Source organism: Panthera leo, chromosome B1 (assembly GCF_018350215.1).
Source record: "Panthera leo isolate Ple1 chromosome B1, P.leo_Ple1_pat1.1, whole genome shotgun sequence".
NCBI classification, from domain to species: Eukaryota; Metazoa; Chordata; class Mammalia; order Carnivora; family Felidae; genus Panthera; species Panthera leo.
In genome coordinates this window covers 122219429-122239760 of record NC_056682.1, presented here as the reverse complement: position 1 = coordinate 122239760, position 20332 = coordinate 122219429, and the positions used below count along the sequence as shown (strand labels likewise).

Here is a 20332-nt window from a genome sequence, read left to right as displayed (position 1 = left end):
GAGGGGCGCCTGGGTGGCTCAGTCGGTTAAGCGTCCGACTTCGGCTCAGGTCATGATCTCACGGTCCGTGGGTTCGAGCCCCGCGTCGGGCTCTCTGCTGACAGCTCAGAGCCTGGAGCCTGTTTCGGATTCTGTGTCTCCTTCTCTCTGTGACCCTCCCCCGTTCATGCTCTGTCTCTGTCTCAAAAATAAATAAACGTTAAAAAAAAAAATTAAAAAAAAATAAAAGCAAAAATGAACTATTGGGACCTCATGAAGATAAAAAGCTTCTGCACTGCGAAGGAAACAATCAACAAAACTAAAAGGCAATGAACGGAATTGGAAAAGATATTTGCAAATGACATATTGGACAAAGGCTAGTATCCAAAATCGATAAAGAACCCACCAAACTCCACACCTGAAAAACAAATAACCCAGTGAAGAAACGGGCAGAAAACATGAATAGACAGTTCTCTAAAGAAGACATAGATGGCCAGCAGGCACATGAAAAGATGCTCAACATCGCTCCTCATCAGGGAAATACAAATCAAAACCACACTCAGATATCACCTCACGCCAGTCAGAGTGGCCAAAATGAACAAATCAGGAGACTATAGATGCTGGTGAGGATGTGGAGTAATGGGAACCCTCTTGCACTGTTGGTGGGAATGCAAACTGGGGTGCAGCCACTCTGGAAAACAGTGTGGAGATTCCTCAAAAAATTAAAAATGGATCTACCCTATGACCCAGCAATAGCACTGCTAGGAATTTACCCAAGGGATACAGGAGTGCTGATGCATAGGGGCACTTGTACCCCAATGTTTATAGCAGCACTTTCAACAATAGCCAAATTATGGAAAGAGCCTAAATGTCCATCAACTGATGAATGGATCAAGAAATTGTGGTTTATATATACAATGGAATACTACATGGCAATGAGAAAGAATGAAATATGGCCCTTTGTAGCAATATGGATGGAACTGGAGAGTGTTATGCTAAGTGAAATAAGCCATACAGAGAACGACAGATACCATATGTTTTCACTCTTATGTGGATCCTGAGAAACTTAACAGAAGACTATTGGGGAGGGGAAGGACAAAAAAAAAAAGTTAGGGAGGGAGCCAAACCATAAGAGACTCTTAAAAACTGAGAACAAACTGATGGTTGATGGGGGGTGGGAGGGAGGGGAAAGTGGGTGATGGACGTTGAGGAGGGCACCTGTTGGGATGAGCACTGGGTGTTGTATGGAAACCAATTTGACAATAAATTTCATATTAAAAAAAAATACTTAGTGCAAATTACAGATCATTAAAGGATGAGCACTGGGTGTTGTATGGAAACCAATTTGACAATAAATTCCATATTAAAAAAAATACTTACTGCAAATTACAGATCATTAAACTCTAAAGCTCTAGACATTATATGTTTAATGATTATCAAAGATGAAAAGGGCATTTAATATAGATGGAAATTTGAGAGTGTACATGTGTTTTTGCTTTTTAAAAATCTTCATTTTTAATATATATATATATTCATTTATATAGCTTCTGATATCCCACTATTGTGATTATAGTTCATAGTGATAAAGTAGGACTAAGAGAAAAGAAATTAACAGATGTTAGAAAGGAAATTATTTAGTAGTTTATTAAAGAAGATTAGCTTGTAGCTTATTGAAACCCAGAAATTATGTGACAGCGATTTATATATATAACATATTTCAATGATGTATATATCTTATGTATATGTATATAATAATTTTTTCTAGTCAAAATTTTTTGATTATGGAAAATTTTAAACATATACAAAAGTACAGAGAACAGTATAATGAAACTTTGTATATTTATCACCCAACCTTAAAAATTATAATCATGTAGCCAATCTGGCTTTACTTCTTACCCTTCATTCCCCATTCCCACCTCTCCAGAATGAGTTTTAAGCAATTTTCATCATATAATTCTATTCATAAATGCATCAGGTATCATAGTTGCTAAATAGGAAATATTAATGCATTTTATGGATACAAATGCCATAAATGTTTATAACTATTTGATGTTGAGATGTTAATTGTAAATAGTTGTTTAAATTCATGGCAATTCTTGGCTCATCGTTACAGGATATAAATTAACCAGACAGGTTCAGATTCAGTCAGATAGGATTCCAGTTTGTTCCTCGTGTCTTCAGAAGGTCAGGACTATTCGAATGCTGTTAATAATAATAAAACAATAGTCAGCATAGTTTTTATGGTAAATGTAACTAAAACCCACAAATAATTTCTGTATTTTCATTTCAGCATTTGGTTTTAATCTTTCTTTATAGACATCTACTTTGCTAAGCCTAATTGCTTTTATCTTGTCATCCTCTTTCATTCGTGGAATGAATAATACTTTGCAAATGTTGCTAGTAAGCTGGGAAAAGTTCGGAACCCTCACCTGACCCTGGGTGAGGTCCATGCTGCCGCATGATAAGGTTGTAGTGAGGTTTCTGTGTTGGAATAGTCACTGCTTGTTGTGTTGGAGTGATGCTTTCTGAAAACCTAAATATTCTAAATCCTGGGTAATTCCTTCAACATGTAGAAGCAAAGAAGGAGATAATCCTTGGGGACAGAGAATTCCTTATGTTGGACCTTACTGTTGGAACTGTGGAAGCCCTGGCATTAGCAGTTTGCCATGCATAAATGTTTTCTTCACCCAGGGACTAGAGCTACATCTGTCTACCCGTGGAAGGAGAACCTCTGTGTCCTTTTACCAGGAGTCAAGGTCATTGCACCTTAAAAGACCAACTGGGCGTTGTGTTCCCTCTGCTTTCTTACTGCTATGTAGTTGGTATGGTAGGAGGGCCTATCCTCAGTTGTGCTTCCTACACCCACGTGGTAAGTGCCATCCTCTGCTTTCTCCATTGTCACCTTTCCATCTGTGTGGGCAGGAATGTGGTCTTCTCAGTGAGCTAGAGGCCAAGTAGGAAGCCTCATTCAGGTATCTACCCCTCAGCCTTTCATTCTACCTCTGATTACTAGGCCTACTTTAAGAGTACGGGGGACTTGCCCAGCTATTAATAAAGTAATTGACCATTTTCCATTTGGCTGCCACTTAGCAACTCCCTATGGGTATATTCCGTGACTGAAAACTCTAGGGGAAAAGGGGCAGTGGTGGAGGAGCTATGAGTTTTAGGTTCTAAGGCTCCAGACTCCAACCAAACTCCTTACTTAAGGACCACTCCTTATAGGGATACTGAGATTGTGTGAGATATTGCAGAGTTTATACACTAAGTTACTTTGTGTAGCCTAAGTAATTTTTTGTTTTTATTGAACTTCTTTTTGATATATTGCAACTAATATGTTTGCAGATTAGACAGTTCATGTCAGTAGAAATAATTTCTCAGGTTTCTTTCCCAGGAAGTAGCTTGGGTCCTCACACCATGAACCTGTTTTCTTCTGCAACGTTTATTTTCTCCTTCAAACTCATGTCACTTAACTTTAGGTCCTCCCTCCCCCCCCCCCCCTCCCATTTTGTGATGTCTTCTCAGATGCTTTTTTGTCCTGCATCTCCTCTATGAAAGAGTGGTCCTGGTGTTTTTGCCTATTGTTTCTATTGACCAAGATTGTGCCTGATCATTTGAACCAAAATTGTTGATCCTAGTCTCTCCTGCTCCCTAGCTGCTACAGATCCCCCAGTTGGGACATTTCTATAACTTAGTTCTCAGGGTCTATGCCAATGTCAATGCCAAGATAGCTAAAATTGTGGGTCAGAATGTATCTGATGGGAGACCAGTGACAAAGCATGAGGATAAGAGTTAGGGCATGCTTTAAGTTTCTTTAAGTGAGCCACTCACTGCTCACATATCCATGGTTTTCACTTGGTTCTGATAATGAAGGGCCTAGAGTGGGCATCTTTTGTTAATTGCAGAACGTAATGATGCCGGACCCAGGGCTATATTGCACCAGAATGACCAGACATCATACTATGGAAACCTTTCTTACTAGGGAGCAGCCCCAACTGAGTTAACAATGGTTTTTGAAAGGGAAAATCTGTGTCAGTTTGTATCACCACTCTATGTTAAAATAATGTATGGCAGTGTACATTATGGGAATAGAGTAGGAAGCTTTTCTTTTCCCAGATGGCCACTATTTAATCTTTTAAGCACATCTAGTATGTGTGATGTTGTGGAAAGTGTCAGAAAAGACAAACTGATTGGTTCTTAACATCAAGTAAAGAGTCATCGTAAAGGTTTTTTGAACCACTTATCCCTCTGTTAACTTACCTTTTGCCTTGGTTCATTAGGTCAAATGCCTCATTGATTTTGTCAAAAGGCAGGGTATGGGTCACCAATATATCCAGATCAAATATCTTATTCTTGTAGTCAGTAACCAGCTTTGGAATAGAATCAATGCTTTTCCAACCTGTAATTTGGCCAAAATGCCACGTAAAGACATGGTTTTTGACAAGAAGTGGTTTAATCAGTTTGTGAGTGAATGAAATTACTAAGCCAGATTTGGGTTGCTTCAAATAGATTATCCCTCCCATGTTTGATCCTCTATACTTTTATTGGTTTAAAAGTTTTTCTTAACAAGGAATGTTAAGATTAGTTTCTATTTCTAGATAAGGAATTATCTCAGTTTGGTCGAAGTTTACCTTTTGTCCCTCATGTGTTGGTTCATTTTAATGCAAAATGAACTTTACAAATTGTAGTTAGCCATTTATACAAATTTTTTTTATTCTCAAATAATTGCTAGAATAGCTTTTATGCAGTCTCTAGATATGTTATTAGGCACTAGATATTTAAACAATATATTTTTTACTTTCCATTCAATAATTTCATTATAAGAATTTGAGTACTACTATGGAGATAATTAAAAGAGGGGAAAAAAAAACTGACCACCAAAGCATGTTCCATTTATGGTACGGCCCATTATGAGCTCCACTGGAGATATAGTCAATCCTCTAATTTCAGAGTCTACCCCGATGAAAGTACATGATCCCCAACCTGCTATTGTACAGTCCAGGGCTGCTCTCTGGAAGGTCAAAAAAAAGATTGGTTAAGCAGAAAACATAGAACATGAACCCTAGTGTAGGTATGCACAATGCTTTAGGGAAAACGTATGCAACTCTGCATATAAGATAAGATTATTCAAGCTAAAATGGTCATAGTATTGTTGATACTTGAGGTGCCACTGTTCTGTTTCAGATAGAACATTCATTAAAATTTTGAGCATTACCCAAAAATATATTGAAAAGAAACAGTATATTATTTTGTTTAATACCATAGTTATGGTGAACCTGGAATGTGTATCATTGCCTGTCAAGAAAAGTAACATGTGAAGTTAGGAAAGAACTCTAGAAGGTATTATAAACTCTTACCAAGTTTTCAGTGATCTGTTGTGGATATGTAGTAAAACATTTGCAGTTCTATATGCATAAAAACAATCTTTGAAGTCATGAAGAGAGGAATGAATAAGTATTTATTAGAGCCCAGGAAATGAGGTACACACCATAAACTTAGTAGATCCCAAAGTAAGATAATTAAAAAATGCTACTTAAAACAGAGGACAAAACAGTTTCAACAGAATCTGACACTGGCTGCTGGTCATAAAACATTTCATCTCCTTCCCTACATTAGTTAGCTCTCACAGTTAGGTAGAGTTATGTAACTAATTCTGGGTCATTGGCTATGAGCAGAAGTGATGTGTGTTATTTTATAGACGAAACAGAACCTGCCAGCTGTTCCTTCTCCTGCTGTAACAACCAAGATGATCTCGTGGTGAGATTGTGAAGCTACAAATTTGAACTTGACTGAGCCTTGATTGCTGGCTGAATAACTACATGGAAGACAGTGGCCCAGGGGAGTTGCTTTGATATTCTCATGAGAGAGAGTTATGTTAACCTACTGCAAGTTTGGGGTTAAAAATGCCAAGGATTGAAAACATAAAGAAGTTTGAGAAAGGTATAAATTTCTGGGTGGCCATTCCATAAGAAGCCATATGGTAACTAGATGAACATTTATAATCTTTTGAGACTAATCTTAAGAAAAGTGTAAACTTTATTTTATACCCCTTGCCATAGTCAGTGCTCAACTTAATTCTGACCTGTTGGGGCAATTTTTACTTTCACAAAAGTCCCAATAGGAAGAACAGCTTTTTTCATCACTGATCACTGTGTGAAAGAAGCAGTTTAAAGTACAGTAAATTCTCCCCCTCTCCATGTCTTACGAGTGATGGAAAATGCAATGATCTAGAACTTTTAGAATGTGTTTTGAAATTTTTATTTGACTACATATTTATTCTTTTGAGAATTCATAACATTTCTAAATAGCAACTCTTCTGTGTGGACTTTTTATTGGGAGGAAATACTTTCGTTTATGCTGTATGGAGAGATCTATGGAGAGGGGAAAATCCATAGGCACTATTTGTTACCTGAAGGTAGCTATTTACATTGACTCTTATTTACTATCTTATTAAAAAAATTTTTTTTCCCCTGTTTGCCTTTTCTACGTTTCTGGAGCTTTGCTCCAAGCAAAGAATTAATTTCCCTAATGATGACTTAAGTAAAAATGAACATTATATGCACAACAGTTTTATTTAGAAGTCTCTGATAAGTTTTGATGAGAATTACTTTTAATTTTCAAAACTTTATAATATTGTTAATTATTGTAACTTTCTGATTATTCTGTTGGGTTCTTAAGGCTGCTTTAGAGCACTAGTGGTCTTTGAATTCAAGTTCACACCCATTGCTGGAATCTCCTCTACAACCAAGAAATTTAGCTTTCCTTAGTAATGGAAACTTGGTGGACTGGTAGGTAGCTGATGTTTTGTGATTAAATAAATCCATCATTTATTTGGATTCTCTGGTATAATTCTATATTCCATAATTTAAAATGATAATAGAACCTGCCAAGTTTTAGTTCAGATGGTTCTCAACTTGAGTAATGTGTAAAAAATATTGGTATCTGGGCCTTAGACTCTTGAGACTATCCTGGAGTATGGTCCATTCATTGATATTAAACAATGACAATAACAACTCCCCACGCATTTCTAAAGTGTAGCCGGTGTTGAGAATCTCTATACTAGAAAGATAAAATCAATAGGCTGAATTTCAATGTTTGTAAAAAGTTTGAGCTATGGAAAGTGGAAGAATATTGTGGCACAATGCAAGTTGCAGATGCCAGGGACAACGTCTGAAGCATTGAACACAGGGGACTACGTGCAGGATAAGGAGCCTTAATGCATGAATTTTCAGTAATAGCTGATATTTATTGAGTGCTTATTACCTACCAGACCCTCCTTTAAGCAGTTACATTATCAATGAAAGCATTCTGAGAGGAGAGACCGAGGTAGGGAGCCTGATGCTCTCAGCACCTCTTCCCCATCTCCATTCTCTTCTGGGAAATGCATCAGTAGGGTAAGAACCAAGGGGAAGAACTGTTCAAAGCCTGCCACTGGGAGGCTGAAGTACAGAATTGTATTGTTAAATTTTTTTTTTTTTTTTGTAAAAATCATTTTAAGAGAAAGAGGGAGAGAGAGAGAGAGCACATGTGTGTGTGTGAGTGGGAGACGGGCAGAGAGAGGGAGAGAGAGAGAATCCCAAGCAGGCTCCACACTGCTTTATTTTGAGTTTGGCCCTGCTGAGTCCAATGTGGGGTTGAAACTCACAAACCATGAGATCATGACCTGGGCCAAAATCAAGAGTTGGGTGCTTAACTGACTGAGCCACCCAGGTGTCCCCAGAATTCTATTTTTTTTTATCATCTCCCTAGAGGAGGGTTTGGGAGCCATGTTGAATGAAGTCATAATTAAAAGGGCATAGTGTCATAGCTACTCCACAGATCTCACTCATGAAGAAGACTCCATGGCAGATAGTTGACAAATTTTTTTGTCATCTCATAAAAAAAAACCAAAACTCTTCTTAGTGTATTTGCACAAATGGGTATGAAGTGAACATTCGCTGGAAGATGAGCCTGGGCATTCTGGCAGGCTAACTTCTCCATGTGTTGTCTGTGTGGTTGATTTACCCCACTTTCTCAAGTAGAATAGACAGGGCTGGCTTTGTGGGCCTGCAGCCAGTGCGGTCGCTCAGGGCCCTGTGCCTAGAAGGGCCTGCAAATTATGTAGCTCGTCTTGAGAGAAGAAATCTGAATGATACAAAATTATTTAGGAAAAAAAGATCTACTTTTTAATTTTGCAGTGTGTGTGTGCGTGTAATATATTGAAAATTTCACGTATATGATTTGGATCTAATTTTGCAGCTCATTTACTGAGATCTGATGGACAGAACTGGATTGCTTGTAAATTGCTAACCTCTCCCTTCTCTGATTTTAGCTGGGAGTGGATACTTCCAGCTGTTAGGGGTGACACGTGTCCTTCTGTCCCCTTCCCTTCTCTAAATCTGCCTTTTCTGTTGTTTCTTTGTCATTTCTCATAGGCAGAATTATTTTAAAATTTTCATTTCTAAGTTTTCTCTTAACTTTTTGCTGAATTTCATGTGGAAGAGTATACAAAAATATTTATTAATACTTGTAATTAAATATTAATACATGCAATCTAATAGCTAATATTTTCTATATAAATATATAATATATACATATATGTATATAAAATAGACAAAGTAACTATATCGATATGCACATTGCCAATGTTTATTAATGTTAATAAATAATAATTTATTATATACTATCATTAAAAATATACATACCATGGCTTCAGGTCCACCTGCACAATCAAGGGCAAAATCCACCCCTCCTTTGGTCATTTCAATGATGACCTCCTGGATGGGTTTATGTAGGTTTCTAGGATTGAGGCAGTCAGTGGCTCCGAGGGCTTTGGCCTTTGTAAACTTCTCACTGTTGATGTCAATAGCTATAATTCTGGAAGCTCCTGCTACTTTACAACCCATTATAGCAGAAAGACCAACACCTCCTAGGCCAAAGATGGCACAAGTAGAACCAGGGGTGACCTGCAGGCAGGACAATTATAAATTAACTTTTTAAAAAATTTATTTTTTAATTTTTTTAGAGAGAGTGCATGAGCTGGGAGAGAGGACAGAGAGAGAATGAGTCCTAAGCAGGCTCCACACTCAGGATGGAGGCCAGTGAGGGGACTTGATCCTACGACTGTGAGATCATGACCTGAGCTGAAATCAAGAGTCAGACGCTCAGCTGACTGAGCCACGCAGGCACCCCTAAGTTAACTGTTAATGGAAGTGAACTTAACTTTTTTTAGATGGAGAGAGTGAGGTGGGGGCAGGAACATATAAATAAAAGACTGTCTATCGTAAAACTAAATGATACAGCCAATAGGGAAAATCTGCCAATATAAAAATGGATGAATCACTGGCTAAATTTGGAGAATCATTTGAATGCCATTAGAATGATCAGCTAATAGTAAGGAATAAGCCCAAGTGAAAATAATCCTCTTGTTTTCCTGTTCCCTTTTAGTGTTGTCAGCACAAAATTTTAAAACCCACACATTTTAAAGGGTTTATTATTTTCCTTTTTAAATAGATCACAAATAATTTATATTTTTAATGGGCCTTATTTGGTTGTATTAGTGTTATAGTCGGTTTTGAATGAGCACTAATGTTTCTCTAAGTGTGAATTAACTCACATCCCAAATCACCAATTAATTTGAAAGGCATGAAAGACAAATTTCTTTTGGTTTTATATATTTCCTTTTTGTTTTTTCTATATTGCATAATTTATAATCTACCTTGATTTGTTGATTTTGTATTTGTGTGCGTGTTTCTTCAAAAGACTGTAAGTTCTTTGAACTCATATTATCTTTCACATTGCTATTAAGAGTGTTCTATGTGTTGGGTCTTTAATAAATGTTCATTGCATCGAATGAAATAGAAACTGAATATACAAGATGATAAGGAAAGTTGCTGTAACTGGATTATGTTATTCTGTAGAGTGGTATAGTGGCAAAAAAATACTACACAGATGCTTAATTAATGCTGTTAGAATTAAAGCATAAACAAAAGGGAAAGAGGAATCTGCCCAAGGGATGTACTGATATATTTTAAATTGGAAACAAAACTATTAAGGAATAGAGAAAATGTATATCTCTTACTTTAATTTATGCATGATATTAGGCAGGCATACAGTGTTTGACTTTTGCTACTCAGGGGGAAATAAAATATATTTTTTACAAATATTCATAATGTTCTCTATACACAGTGTGATGTTTACAATGTTGTGGCACATGTTTACATGTGTTGTGGCACATGTTTACAATGTTGTGGCACAGTCTTTAAGGAGATATATCTCCTTAAAGACTGTGTTTAAAAGTTTGCCTCTAAGAGTCATTGAAAGTAGAAATGCATCTTCCTTATTGAGGCAATGTTATACACCGCTTCCAACAGTATAAATTGAATACACTATATTACTTGTGTTAAACAACTAGACTGCTGCGTGTAAAAGTGCCCTTGATTATGGTCCTGGGGGGGGGGGTGGTCACTATAAACTACCCCGCCACAATTTGAAAATAGAATAATTCATAGTGGATGATTATCTATTTGCAGACAACACGGTTAAAAGACATTTTCATGCTTCCAAAGATCTCTGTGAAACGTGATTAATTTGGCAGTAAAGGATACAAGCTGATTAAAAAGAATTAGGACTCCTGGTCACGCTGGGTGCCAGTCTCCCACTAATTATACAAAGTTGTGTCATCACTTTTCTTCCCAGAAGGAAATTAAACTTTATTAAAACTCTTGCCTTTTGGCTAGAATTAATGATATTTCACTTCCCTTAACTTGTTCCTATCAGATTCATTTCTCTTCTCTAAGCATCCTATGAGGTGGTTTAGGTGTTCCTCAACCGCGAGAACAGGTCCTGGAAATTTGGATTGGGTTTAAAAGAAAATTGTAGCTGAATCTCTAGTGTTAATATCCCTGAAGAAAGACTAGAGTAGTAGAAGGTGACAGTCTTCATGGAGTCCAGACAGGAGAGAGTGGCCCAAAGAGCAATAATTCTGACAATACTATGTACAGGAGAGTATGCCTTGACTGCTAAGGTTACACCTGCTTTTAACTTCCCTCAATTAACCCCCTTCCTCCAGGAGCCTTCAGAATGTAGTCGGACTTCGCATATGATTTTTAATTTTTATTAATGAATGAATGAATAAATGAATGAATTTTTGGAGGGAGATAATACAGTGATAGCCAAAAGTAGCATTCCTGTCTGCTTGGTTGACATAATTCTCAGTGAAAAGTCTTCTCTTCATATTCTGCCTACTAGATCACCCTGTTATTTTGGTTAGGCTGAGTTTATTTCCTTGACACTCTAACACCTCTAGGTAACCTGACAAAAAGGACTATTTGGATTGCAAAGCTGAAAACCAAGCCTTATCAAGATTTTTAGGGGTTGGGCACCTGGGTGTCTCAGTCGTTAAATATCTGACTTCCGCTCAGGTCATAATCTCAAGATTTGTGAGTTTGAGCCCCACATTGGGTGAGCTGGAGCCCCGTATTAGGTGAGGGTGAGCCCTAATTCTCTCTTTCTCGCTACCCCCCCCACCCCCCCGCCGCTCCTCGTGGGGCTGCCCCTTGAGGATTCTCTCTCTCTGCCCCTCACTCACTTGTGCTTTCTCTCTCTCTTTCTTTCTTAAGAAAAAAAAAAAAGATTTTTAAGCGTTGCACGTGAATCTGGCTTCATTTATTCATTCATTGAAAAATTATTAAGCTCCTACTCTGTGCTAGGCATAGGGCCTAGAGTGATTGTTCACATCACAATGAACAAGAGAGAGTTGTTGCCCTCAGGGAGTAAATAGTCTAATAGGGAGGAGAAATAAATGGGAAATTTCTCCATAGTATGATAGGAAGGAAGACAGGGATAAACACAGATACTTTTGGGAAAACTGGAAGGAATACCCAATGCATGCCCAAGAGGCTGAAGTGTTTCTGATAGGAGGTGGGAAAAAAAATGGAGTCAGCCAGAAGAGGTAGGGGAGCTTTCCAGGCACTGTTGTTGGGAGCTGGGTGTGGAGAGCCCAGGAGACCCGGTGATTAGAGCCTGGAGACTGAAGGTCAGGCCCGGGGGAACAGTGAGCCTGCAAAGGGAGAATTAGGGAGAATCACTAGCTCACTGAGGGAAAAGGGGAGTAATGAAAGGGGAATGAAATCTTCAGATTTGTTGTTTAAAAAGACCACTCTGGTTGCACTTTGCAGTTTGAACTCAAGGGATGAAGAGTGATGTCAAGGAGGTTTAAATAAAGGGGTTGTTTGAGGCATCCAAATGATAGTGACATCTCTCCAGTCTCTCATTAAAGTTTTGTGAAAGCTTCTAAATTCTAAGATGGGATCCCAGGGATGCATCTTGCCACCATTGGGGCTGTCACTTGAGACATTCCCTTGGAGCCACAAATGGGCACGATGAGAAGCAGAAGTGAATTACCACAGTTTGAGGGAGAGAAATCTGCAGGGTCAAGGAGAAAGCAGAGGTGGCTATATGGAGATCGCTGGGAGTTTCTGTAGTTTCTGTTGCCTCTTGACTGGATCTGCTGTCCCAGGATGAACATTGCTATTTAGGGGACATATTTAAGCATGCTGTATTTAAGGCAGGGATGGTCTATAAGGTAGCATATCAGTATAGAGACAAGAAATTAACCTCATCCAGGTGCTAACTATATGCCAGCTGCTGGACTAGATATCTTATGTATGTAATATGATTTAATTATCTGCATAACTATTTGTAGGAAATATTAGTGTAGAGGGATTAAAGAACTTGCCTACAGTCACAGAGGTAATAAATTACAGAGCTAGGACTTGAAGGTAACCAGCTGATTTATCACGCTATTTCCTAGTAAATTCTATTTTATGCAACCTGGTGATTAAACACTTTTACCTTGGCAGTGTTGATTGCAGCTCCATAGCCAGTTGAAAACCCACATCCTAACAGACAAACTCTCTCTAAATTTGCATCATCATCAATTTTGGCAAGATTAATATCTGACACGACAGTGTACTGAGTGAAGGTGCTGGTTCCCATGAAATGGTAAATTGGTTTTCCTTTGCAGGTAAACCTGCTGGTTTTGTCTTCCATTAGTTCTTGATCAACAATAGGATTTTTGACTAGACTAGAAAATTACAAAAAAAAAAAAAAAGACACAAAAAAGAGAATGTAAATGGACCTCTGATTACATTCCTGAAAAAATTCCTGGGCATTACATGTTTATTATGACAATTTTATGAGAGAAAAATTGAGAAAATGACTTGAGACTTTTCACATAAATATAATCAGAAGTAGTTTAAAGATGATAAACTTTTTATTGAATACTCTTTATGGGCCAGAAACTCTCTTAGGAGTTTACATGTATTAATTCTTAAAAAAATTGTAATGGAAAACTCAACTATATATGAAAGTAGAAAGTCTAGGTTGTTGCATATCTGTGCAACCATATCTCAGCTTCTGTAGTTATCAATTCATGGCTGATGTTCTGTCATCTATTACCTGCCACCCCCACCAGCACCCACTCTCCCTCATGGGACTATTTTGAATTAAACCCCAGACGTTACTATTTCATCTGTAAATATTTTAGTATGTGTCTCAAAAAGATAGATTCTTTGGGGTACCTGGGTAGCTTAGTCAGTTAAGCATCCAACTTCAGCTCAGGTCATGATCTCACGGCTCATGAGTTTGAGCCTCACATCGGGCTCTTTGCTGTCAGCTCGGAGCCTGGAGCCTCCTAAAGATTCTGTGTCTCCTTCTCTGTGCCCCCTACCTCCCATCTCTCTCTCAAAAAATAAATACACATTAAAAAACAAAGAGATTCTTTTAGGTTGACATATTGCATTTGGTTGATATGTCTGTTAAGTCTCTCTTACTTTCTAGATGCTCACTTCTCTCCTTATTTTTTTCTTTACAATTTATTTGTTGAAGAAACAGTCATTAGTTCTGTAGAGTTTTCTCATTCTGGATTTTTCTGATTACATTCCTGTAATTGGGTTTAACATGTTTCTCCATGCTTGTATTTCCTCTAAACTAGTGTTTTCAATCTAACTGATTGATTTAATTCAGGTTTTATATTTTTGTAGGAGTATTTCAAAGGCAGTGTTGTGTATTTTCATCTGGAGGCATATAATACTTTATTATCTCTCTTTTTGTGATGTTAGAAAGAACTTATGGTCATTGCCAAAATCCATTATTTCATTAAGAGTTTGCAAAAAGGTGTATTAATTCTTTAAATATCTACCACAACTCTGTAAAATAAGCATTATTATTATTCCCATTTTATAGACAAGGAAATTGAGTAATAGTGATTAGATGTAAGAGTAGTATAATTTTAGCTTCCAAAATAACTAGCTTCAATTAGTATTAAGGATAAGTAGATTTTTCTGTAGTCTCATTAAAGAATAAGGTGATAAAGGTTTTGGACTCTGGAGTCCAACTGCTTATGTTCAAAATCTAGTTATTTTTTTAAAAAAATGTTTAATGTTTGTTTATTTCTGAGAGAGAGCGAGCAAGACAGAGTGTGAGTGGAGGAGGGGCAGAGAGAGAGAGGGAGACAGAATCTGAAGCAGGCTCCAGGCTCTGAGCTGTCAGCACAGAGCCTGACATGAGGCTCGAACTCACGAACCATGAAACCATAACCTGAGCCAAAGTCAGACACTCAACCAACTGAGCCACCCAGGCACCCCTCAAAATCTAGTTCTAAGACTTTTATCTGTGTGGCCTTGGAATAAATTACTAAGCCTCATTTCATCCCTCTCTCTTCTGTGGAAATAGCTACTATTTTGATTTTGGCATTTATCATTCCAATAGTGTATTTATACCTTTACTACATGCATATGTAACCATAAATTATACTGTCTGTGGTATTGTTTTGTATATGATATCTTACTAAACATGTTTGTCAGCAACTTGCTTCTTTCCCTTAACATTATGTGAGATTATTCTGTGTTGTTGTATGTAGATCAAGTTTAGCCCTTTTCATTGTTATATAGTATTCCATTGTGTTACTACATAGCACTTTGTTAATCCGTTCTCTTATTGGTGGGCATTGGGCTATTTTTAAATGCTGTTATAAATAATGTTGCAGTGAACATTCTAGCATATGTTTCTTTGGGTAATTTTGCAACACTTTCTTGTATACACCAAGGACTAGAATTGGTGGATAGAAACTTCATCTAGGTATTGCCAGTGTACTTCCCCAAATACGTATACCAATTCATATTCTTACTAATAGTGTATAGAGCTTACCTGAGTTTTGTACAGAAATTTGTGAGTGGACTCAGACAGAACTTGCATTTTCCACATTGAGGCATGTAGAGTGGAATTACTTTGTCACCTGGAAAGAAAGGCCATGTGTTGGATGGTGCCTAAGATACAGCTTGTAAATAGTTTCTACCAGATGTATCAGTGGAAAACACCATTCTTTTTGGTATATATATGTTCAGCAGTATAGATGGCTACAATATTTTGTTGCTTTACAAGATTCCCCAAGTATTGAGTATACTGTATTTTAAAAAATTTTAAAAATATTTATTTATGTATTAATTTAATTTAATTTAATTTATTTTGCTGCTGGGCGCTTGGGGAACAAATCTGCATTGATACCACTAGCTGCAGAGTCCTGTCTGAGGCTATGCTGTCACTGAAACTCTCTGCATCATGACTATTACTTTTTTTTCTTAACATTTCTAAACATCTTGTATGGAGTAGAGCATCCTTATTAAAGGTGGACAACAACAGGCAGGATATGGAGATTAAACTTTACATCATTGCCATGTTTCACCATTTAGTTCACTTCAAATTCTATATTTTTCTATTTTTTTACTCAAATACAACTTACTTATGGCTTCTTTCCTCTGATGATCACAGCCCAATAATGATAATTAACATTTTTTCAACATTTAGTATGTGCTAGGCATCCTTCTGTTTACCCATATTATCTCATTTACTTCTCAGAACTGTCCTTTGAGATGGGTACCTTTTCTCTCCACTTTAGAAAACAGAAATCTGAGCTGTGTCACAGAAAAGTGACTTCACTGGTGAAGGTCACACAGCCAGTAAGTGGCAGAGCTAGGACTACATTGGCCAGAGCACTTCATGGATGCAAAGCTTATGGGAGCAATTTGTTTCTCTGATCTTGTTTGGAATGGAATCTAATATACTCCTATGTTTGGAGCATTCTCATTAAAGGAGGAAAGAATGATACAGTTCATCCCACTTGACAAGTGAGTATTACAGAACCCATATTCCAATATTTTGTGAATGTTATAAAATGGGAAGTAAAAAATTTCAGCCCATTGGCATGTTCCATTCACATATTATTTTTATGTTACAAAGTTTCAAAAAGACACATAAGCTAATATTGACATATATAATATTTCTTACTTAGGCTGACTGTATATCCTTATTCTTTAAATTCTTTGTAATATTCAATTGGTTCTCTGTTTTGTTTAGAGGAGGTTGTTATAAATTTTCATTTGTGCCTCACTTTGTGGGTTGCTTCACAGGACAGTTTCTCAGTGCTACATGTGAATAAAGTGACCATATTATCCAGATTTTATCCATTCTGATTTCAAATATTCTGTCCCATTGTTATACTGTGATAGATAACATGTTTTAGTTTGTCTTTGGAAAAGATGGTTCCCATATATAGAGACCAATATAATATACATCCCCTATATATAAATAGCATGCAAAACCAAGATTGTATCAGTCCCTGAAATATCCTGACATTTCCATTTAACTGGAATCAGGAAAAGACGTACCTGGTTTGAAACTGGTCACTCCTGGCCCAACACTTTCCACAATTCCTGCGCCCTCATGGCCAAGGATCACTGGGAAGAGGGCCTCTTTAAACTTAGGATTGATCGGATGGCCGTCAGTATGGCACAGGGCAGTGGCGATTATCTGCAAGGCAATCACAGACTTGAGTCCTGTTTCTGTCATTATGTCATTAGGGTTAGGATAATTTTAGGCCCAATGTCACCTTGACACTTTACAACATTCCTAGAGCTCAATAAAAGAGTTACATTTTGAGGGGGGAGCACAATTAAAAATATCAGCATATATTCTTTTCCTCTAAATAACAAACCTTTGTTTTCTAACTTTCACTGTCACTGGAGAGTCATACAAAGAGATAGAATTGGCAATTACTGCCTCCAGGAGAGGAGAAATCAAAGGTAGTAGGGAAAATAAACAAAATCTTTTAGGCAGAGGTAGTGGAGGGAACACAGGCTTCTAGGGCTGGCGCAAATTTTGTTGAAACTACATGAAAGGAAATAGAGGTAATAAAATCTTTATACTTAAAAGAGGTATCGGATAAAGGAATGTCTCAATAGCTAACATATCCCTTACTATTCAAGATTCTCTTGACAAGGATATCTTATTCATCCTCATGTATAAACCCATACTGTGGTAGTCCTCAGGAGAAGTGTATAAGCTGGGCCAGCTGGGGGGAAATGGAGAAGTTTTGCCAGCTTTCAGTCTGTGGTCTCTGCTCAGTGCAGTGTCTTTTCCCTGCTGACCCATGCCTGTCTCTCCTCTGGGCATTTTAGACCCTCATACTGCCCTGGACAGCACTTCAGGTCTTCCTTCTACCTTGTGTTGAACCAAATTTTCTATCTTTCTTTTAATATCACTTTGTAATAAAGCAAAAGAAAGAAAGCAAAAAGAAAACCTAACTAATTCTAATCTGAAGTGAATTCCTTTGTCTAATTCTCAGGACTAATGGTTAATGTAAAGATAGTTGAATTAAATTTTAAACCTGTTATTAATAACAACTGATATTTAATAATTTACCCTTCCTGGGATAATTCCTGTTTCTATCTGGACCTAAAAATGAAATTTTGCCACAGGTGACACTCCAGGTGCTCTCGGTCATACCACATAGGCTTGACCCGAAGAAGCCAAACCTGCACTGAGTGTCTTCTCTGTACTATATAGGAAAAGTCTCCACTTACCTGGACGCGAACTTCATGAGCCTTGGGGGGAGCTACCTCGACCTCTTCTATGCAGAGGGGCTTGCCTGCTTCCCAGGCAATAGCTGCTTTGCATTTAATAACCTGAGAAAGAGGGATACATGGGGAAAGACAGGGAGATTAATTGTGTAATTAATATATAACTATATAAGATGTAATTAATATTATATTTAAAAATTTAAATATATGTAACATTGAAAGAAGGTGGAGGGGAGCCTGGGTGGCTCAGTTGGTTAAGCGTCCAGCTCTTGTTTTCAGCTCAGGTCATGATCCCAGGGTTGTGAGTTCGAGCTTTGTGTGGGTCTCTGCACTGACAGTGTGGAGACTGCTTGGGATTCTCTCTCTCCCTCCCTCCCCTGCTCACTCTCTCTCAAAATAAATAAATAAACTTAAAAAAAAAAAGAAATAAAGTGGAAGGAAACAAATCTATAATACTCGTTTCTAATGCTATTATTTTTGCTTTTGGTATGCTTTTCCCAGTCTTTGACCACACAAATACATAATTTTTGATAGCTGTTTTGCAATTTTGAACATCTATATATATACATATATATGTATACGTATATATGTATACATATGTGAATCACATATATATATATATGTATATGTATATCACATATATATGTATATGAATATATATATATTTAAGTTTATTTTTTGGGAGAGAGAGAGCACGTGTGAATGGGGGAGGGACAGAGAGAGAGGGAGAGGAAGAATCCCAAACAGGTTCCACACTGCCAGTGCAGAGCCCCATGTGGGCTTGATCCCACAAACCATGAGATCATGACCTGAGCCGAAATCATGACCTGAGCCGAAATTGAGAGTCAGTTACCCAACCGACTGATCTACCCAGTCACCCCTTGAGTTTATGTTTTTGAATATCATTAGTCTTATTGCACATACAACATAAATTATAGAAAGTTTCAAAGTACAAATAAGAACAAAAGAAACAAATCTACCTATAATTTCATCGCTCATTTTATGATTTTGAGGTAAATTTTTTCAGTATTCCTAAATGGGATCATATTTTATATAACATTTTGTAATTATTTTTCTACTTATTAATATACTATAAATATTTTCTATATTTTTCTCTAGCTTTTTTTCTAACAAATGCAAATTGTATTTTGTTGTTACAGCATAGTTACTCAAATCTGTCTCTTTTTTGCCTTTGTAAATAATATTTAATTGACTACTCTTGTAGTAAGCATTTTGGCACATCCTCAGTAATTTCCTTAAATTTCTAGCAGTTCACTTAAATCCTTTTAAAATGCTGCTTTCTGAGAGTAATTCTGAAGGCAGCTTCTCTTAGCAAAATTATAATAAGACAAACAAGAATAAGAAATAGTGTATTTGCTTACTTTGCCCTTGGTGCCCATTTTTCTTTGGCAAACTAGCCTTGGAAGTTTCTTTCTCACTTAAGAATCTCTTCCACTTTTATCCAGGGTGCTCAGTGTCCTATAATGATCTGTCTGAATAAATACCATTCCTGCCCTGTTATTCTCCAATCACTTTCCTCTTTTGCTTCTGTGATACATAGCTCTGCCCATTTCTCATGTGATTTGTACTCTCATATTTTAGCTGCCAACTGCATTGCTCCCAGCTGTTATTTGAAGAAGATTTTTGTTTACTTTTTTCCTTTTATTGCGTAATATAAGATAGTAGAGAAAAGTTCATTAAGATTATACAGATGCATTAACACATAAAGGATATTTCTACTGCCCCAGAATCCTTCCTGTACCCAGGCTTCTCCTTTATAAGCCTGTAATCATTCCCTTGCATTTTTAAAAAAAATTTTAATGTTTATTTTCAAGAGAGAGACAGCATGTGAGTGGGGGAGGGGCAGAAAGAGAAGGAGACACAGAATCTGAAGCAGGCTCCAGGCTCTGAGCTGATAGCTCAGAGCCTGATGTGGGGCTTGACCTCATGAACTGTGAGATCATGACCTGAGCCGAAGTCAGACACTTAACCGACTGAGCCACCCAGGTGCCCCAATTTCCTTGCATTTCTTTATGTTTTATGGTTCTCTCTACAGTCTAGTTTTGTTTTAGCTATTAAAATCTTTATATGACATGTGATAATTGTTCCTGGAAACAAAGGTACAGTGAAATTGTATTAATTGTACCAGATGTGGCTATTTAGTAGGTTAAGGGTTTAGAATCAGTCTAAATTAAAGATAATTTTGTATTGATCAGTAAGAAAACAAAAAACCACAAAAAACAAACAAGAAAACATTTATATGAATGGAATCACAGTATGTATATTATTATTTTTTTAAATTTAAATTCAAGTTAGTCAACCTATAGTGTAATTTTAGCTTTAGGAGTAGAACCCAGTGATTCGTCTCTTACATACATCACCCAATGCTCATCCCCAAAAGTGACCTCCTTAATTCACATCACTCATTAAGCCATCCCCCCACCCACCTCTCCTCCAGT

General features: G+C 37.2%; 1 protein-coding gene across 1 annotated transcript; it reads right to left on the bottom strand.

Annotated features, from left to right (window-relative positions):
- Nucleotides 1-2120: 2120 nt before the first annotated feature.
- ADH4 (alcohol dehydrogenase 4 (class II), pi polypeptide) lies at nucleotides 2121-19331 on the bottom strand. The gene is given in 9 exon segments (XM_042936696.1): nucleotides 2121-2181; nucleotides 4237-4375; nucleotides 4852-4987; nucleotides 8661-8921; nucleotides 12811-13042; nucleotides 15166-15253; nucleotides 16683-16824; nucleotides 17877-17978; nucleotides 19256-19331. Coding segments are annotated over 9 exon segments (1179 nt in total). The 5' UTR covers nucleotides 19274-19331.
- Between the last annotated feature and the right edge of the window lie 1001 nt (nucleotides 19332-20332).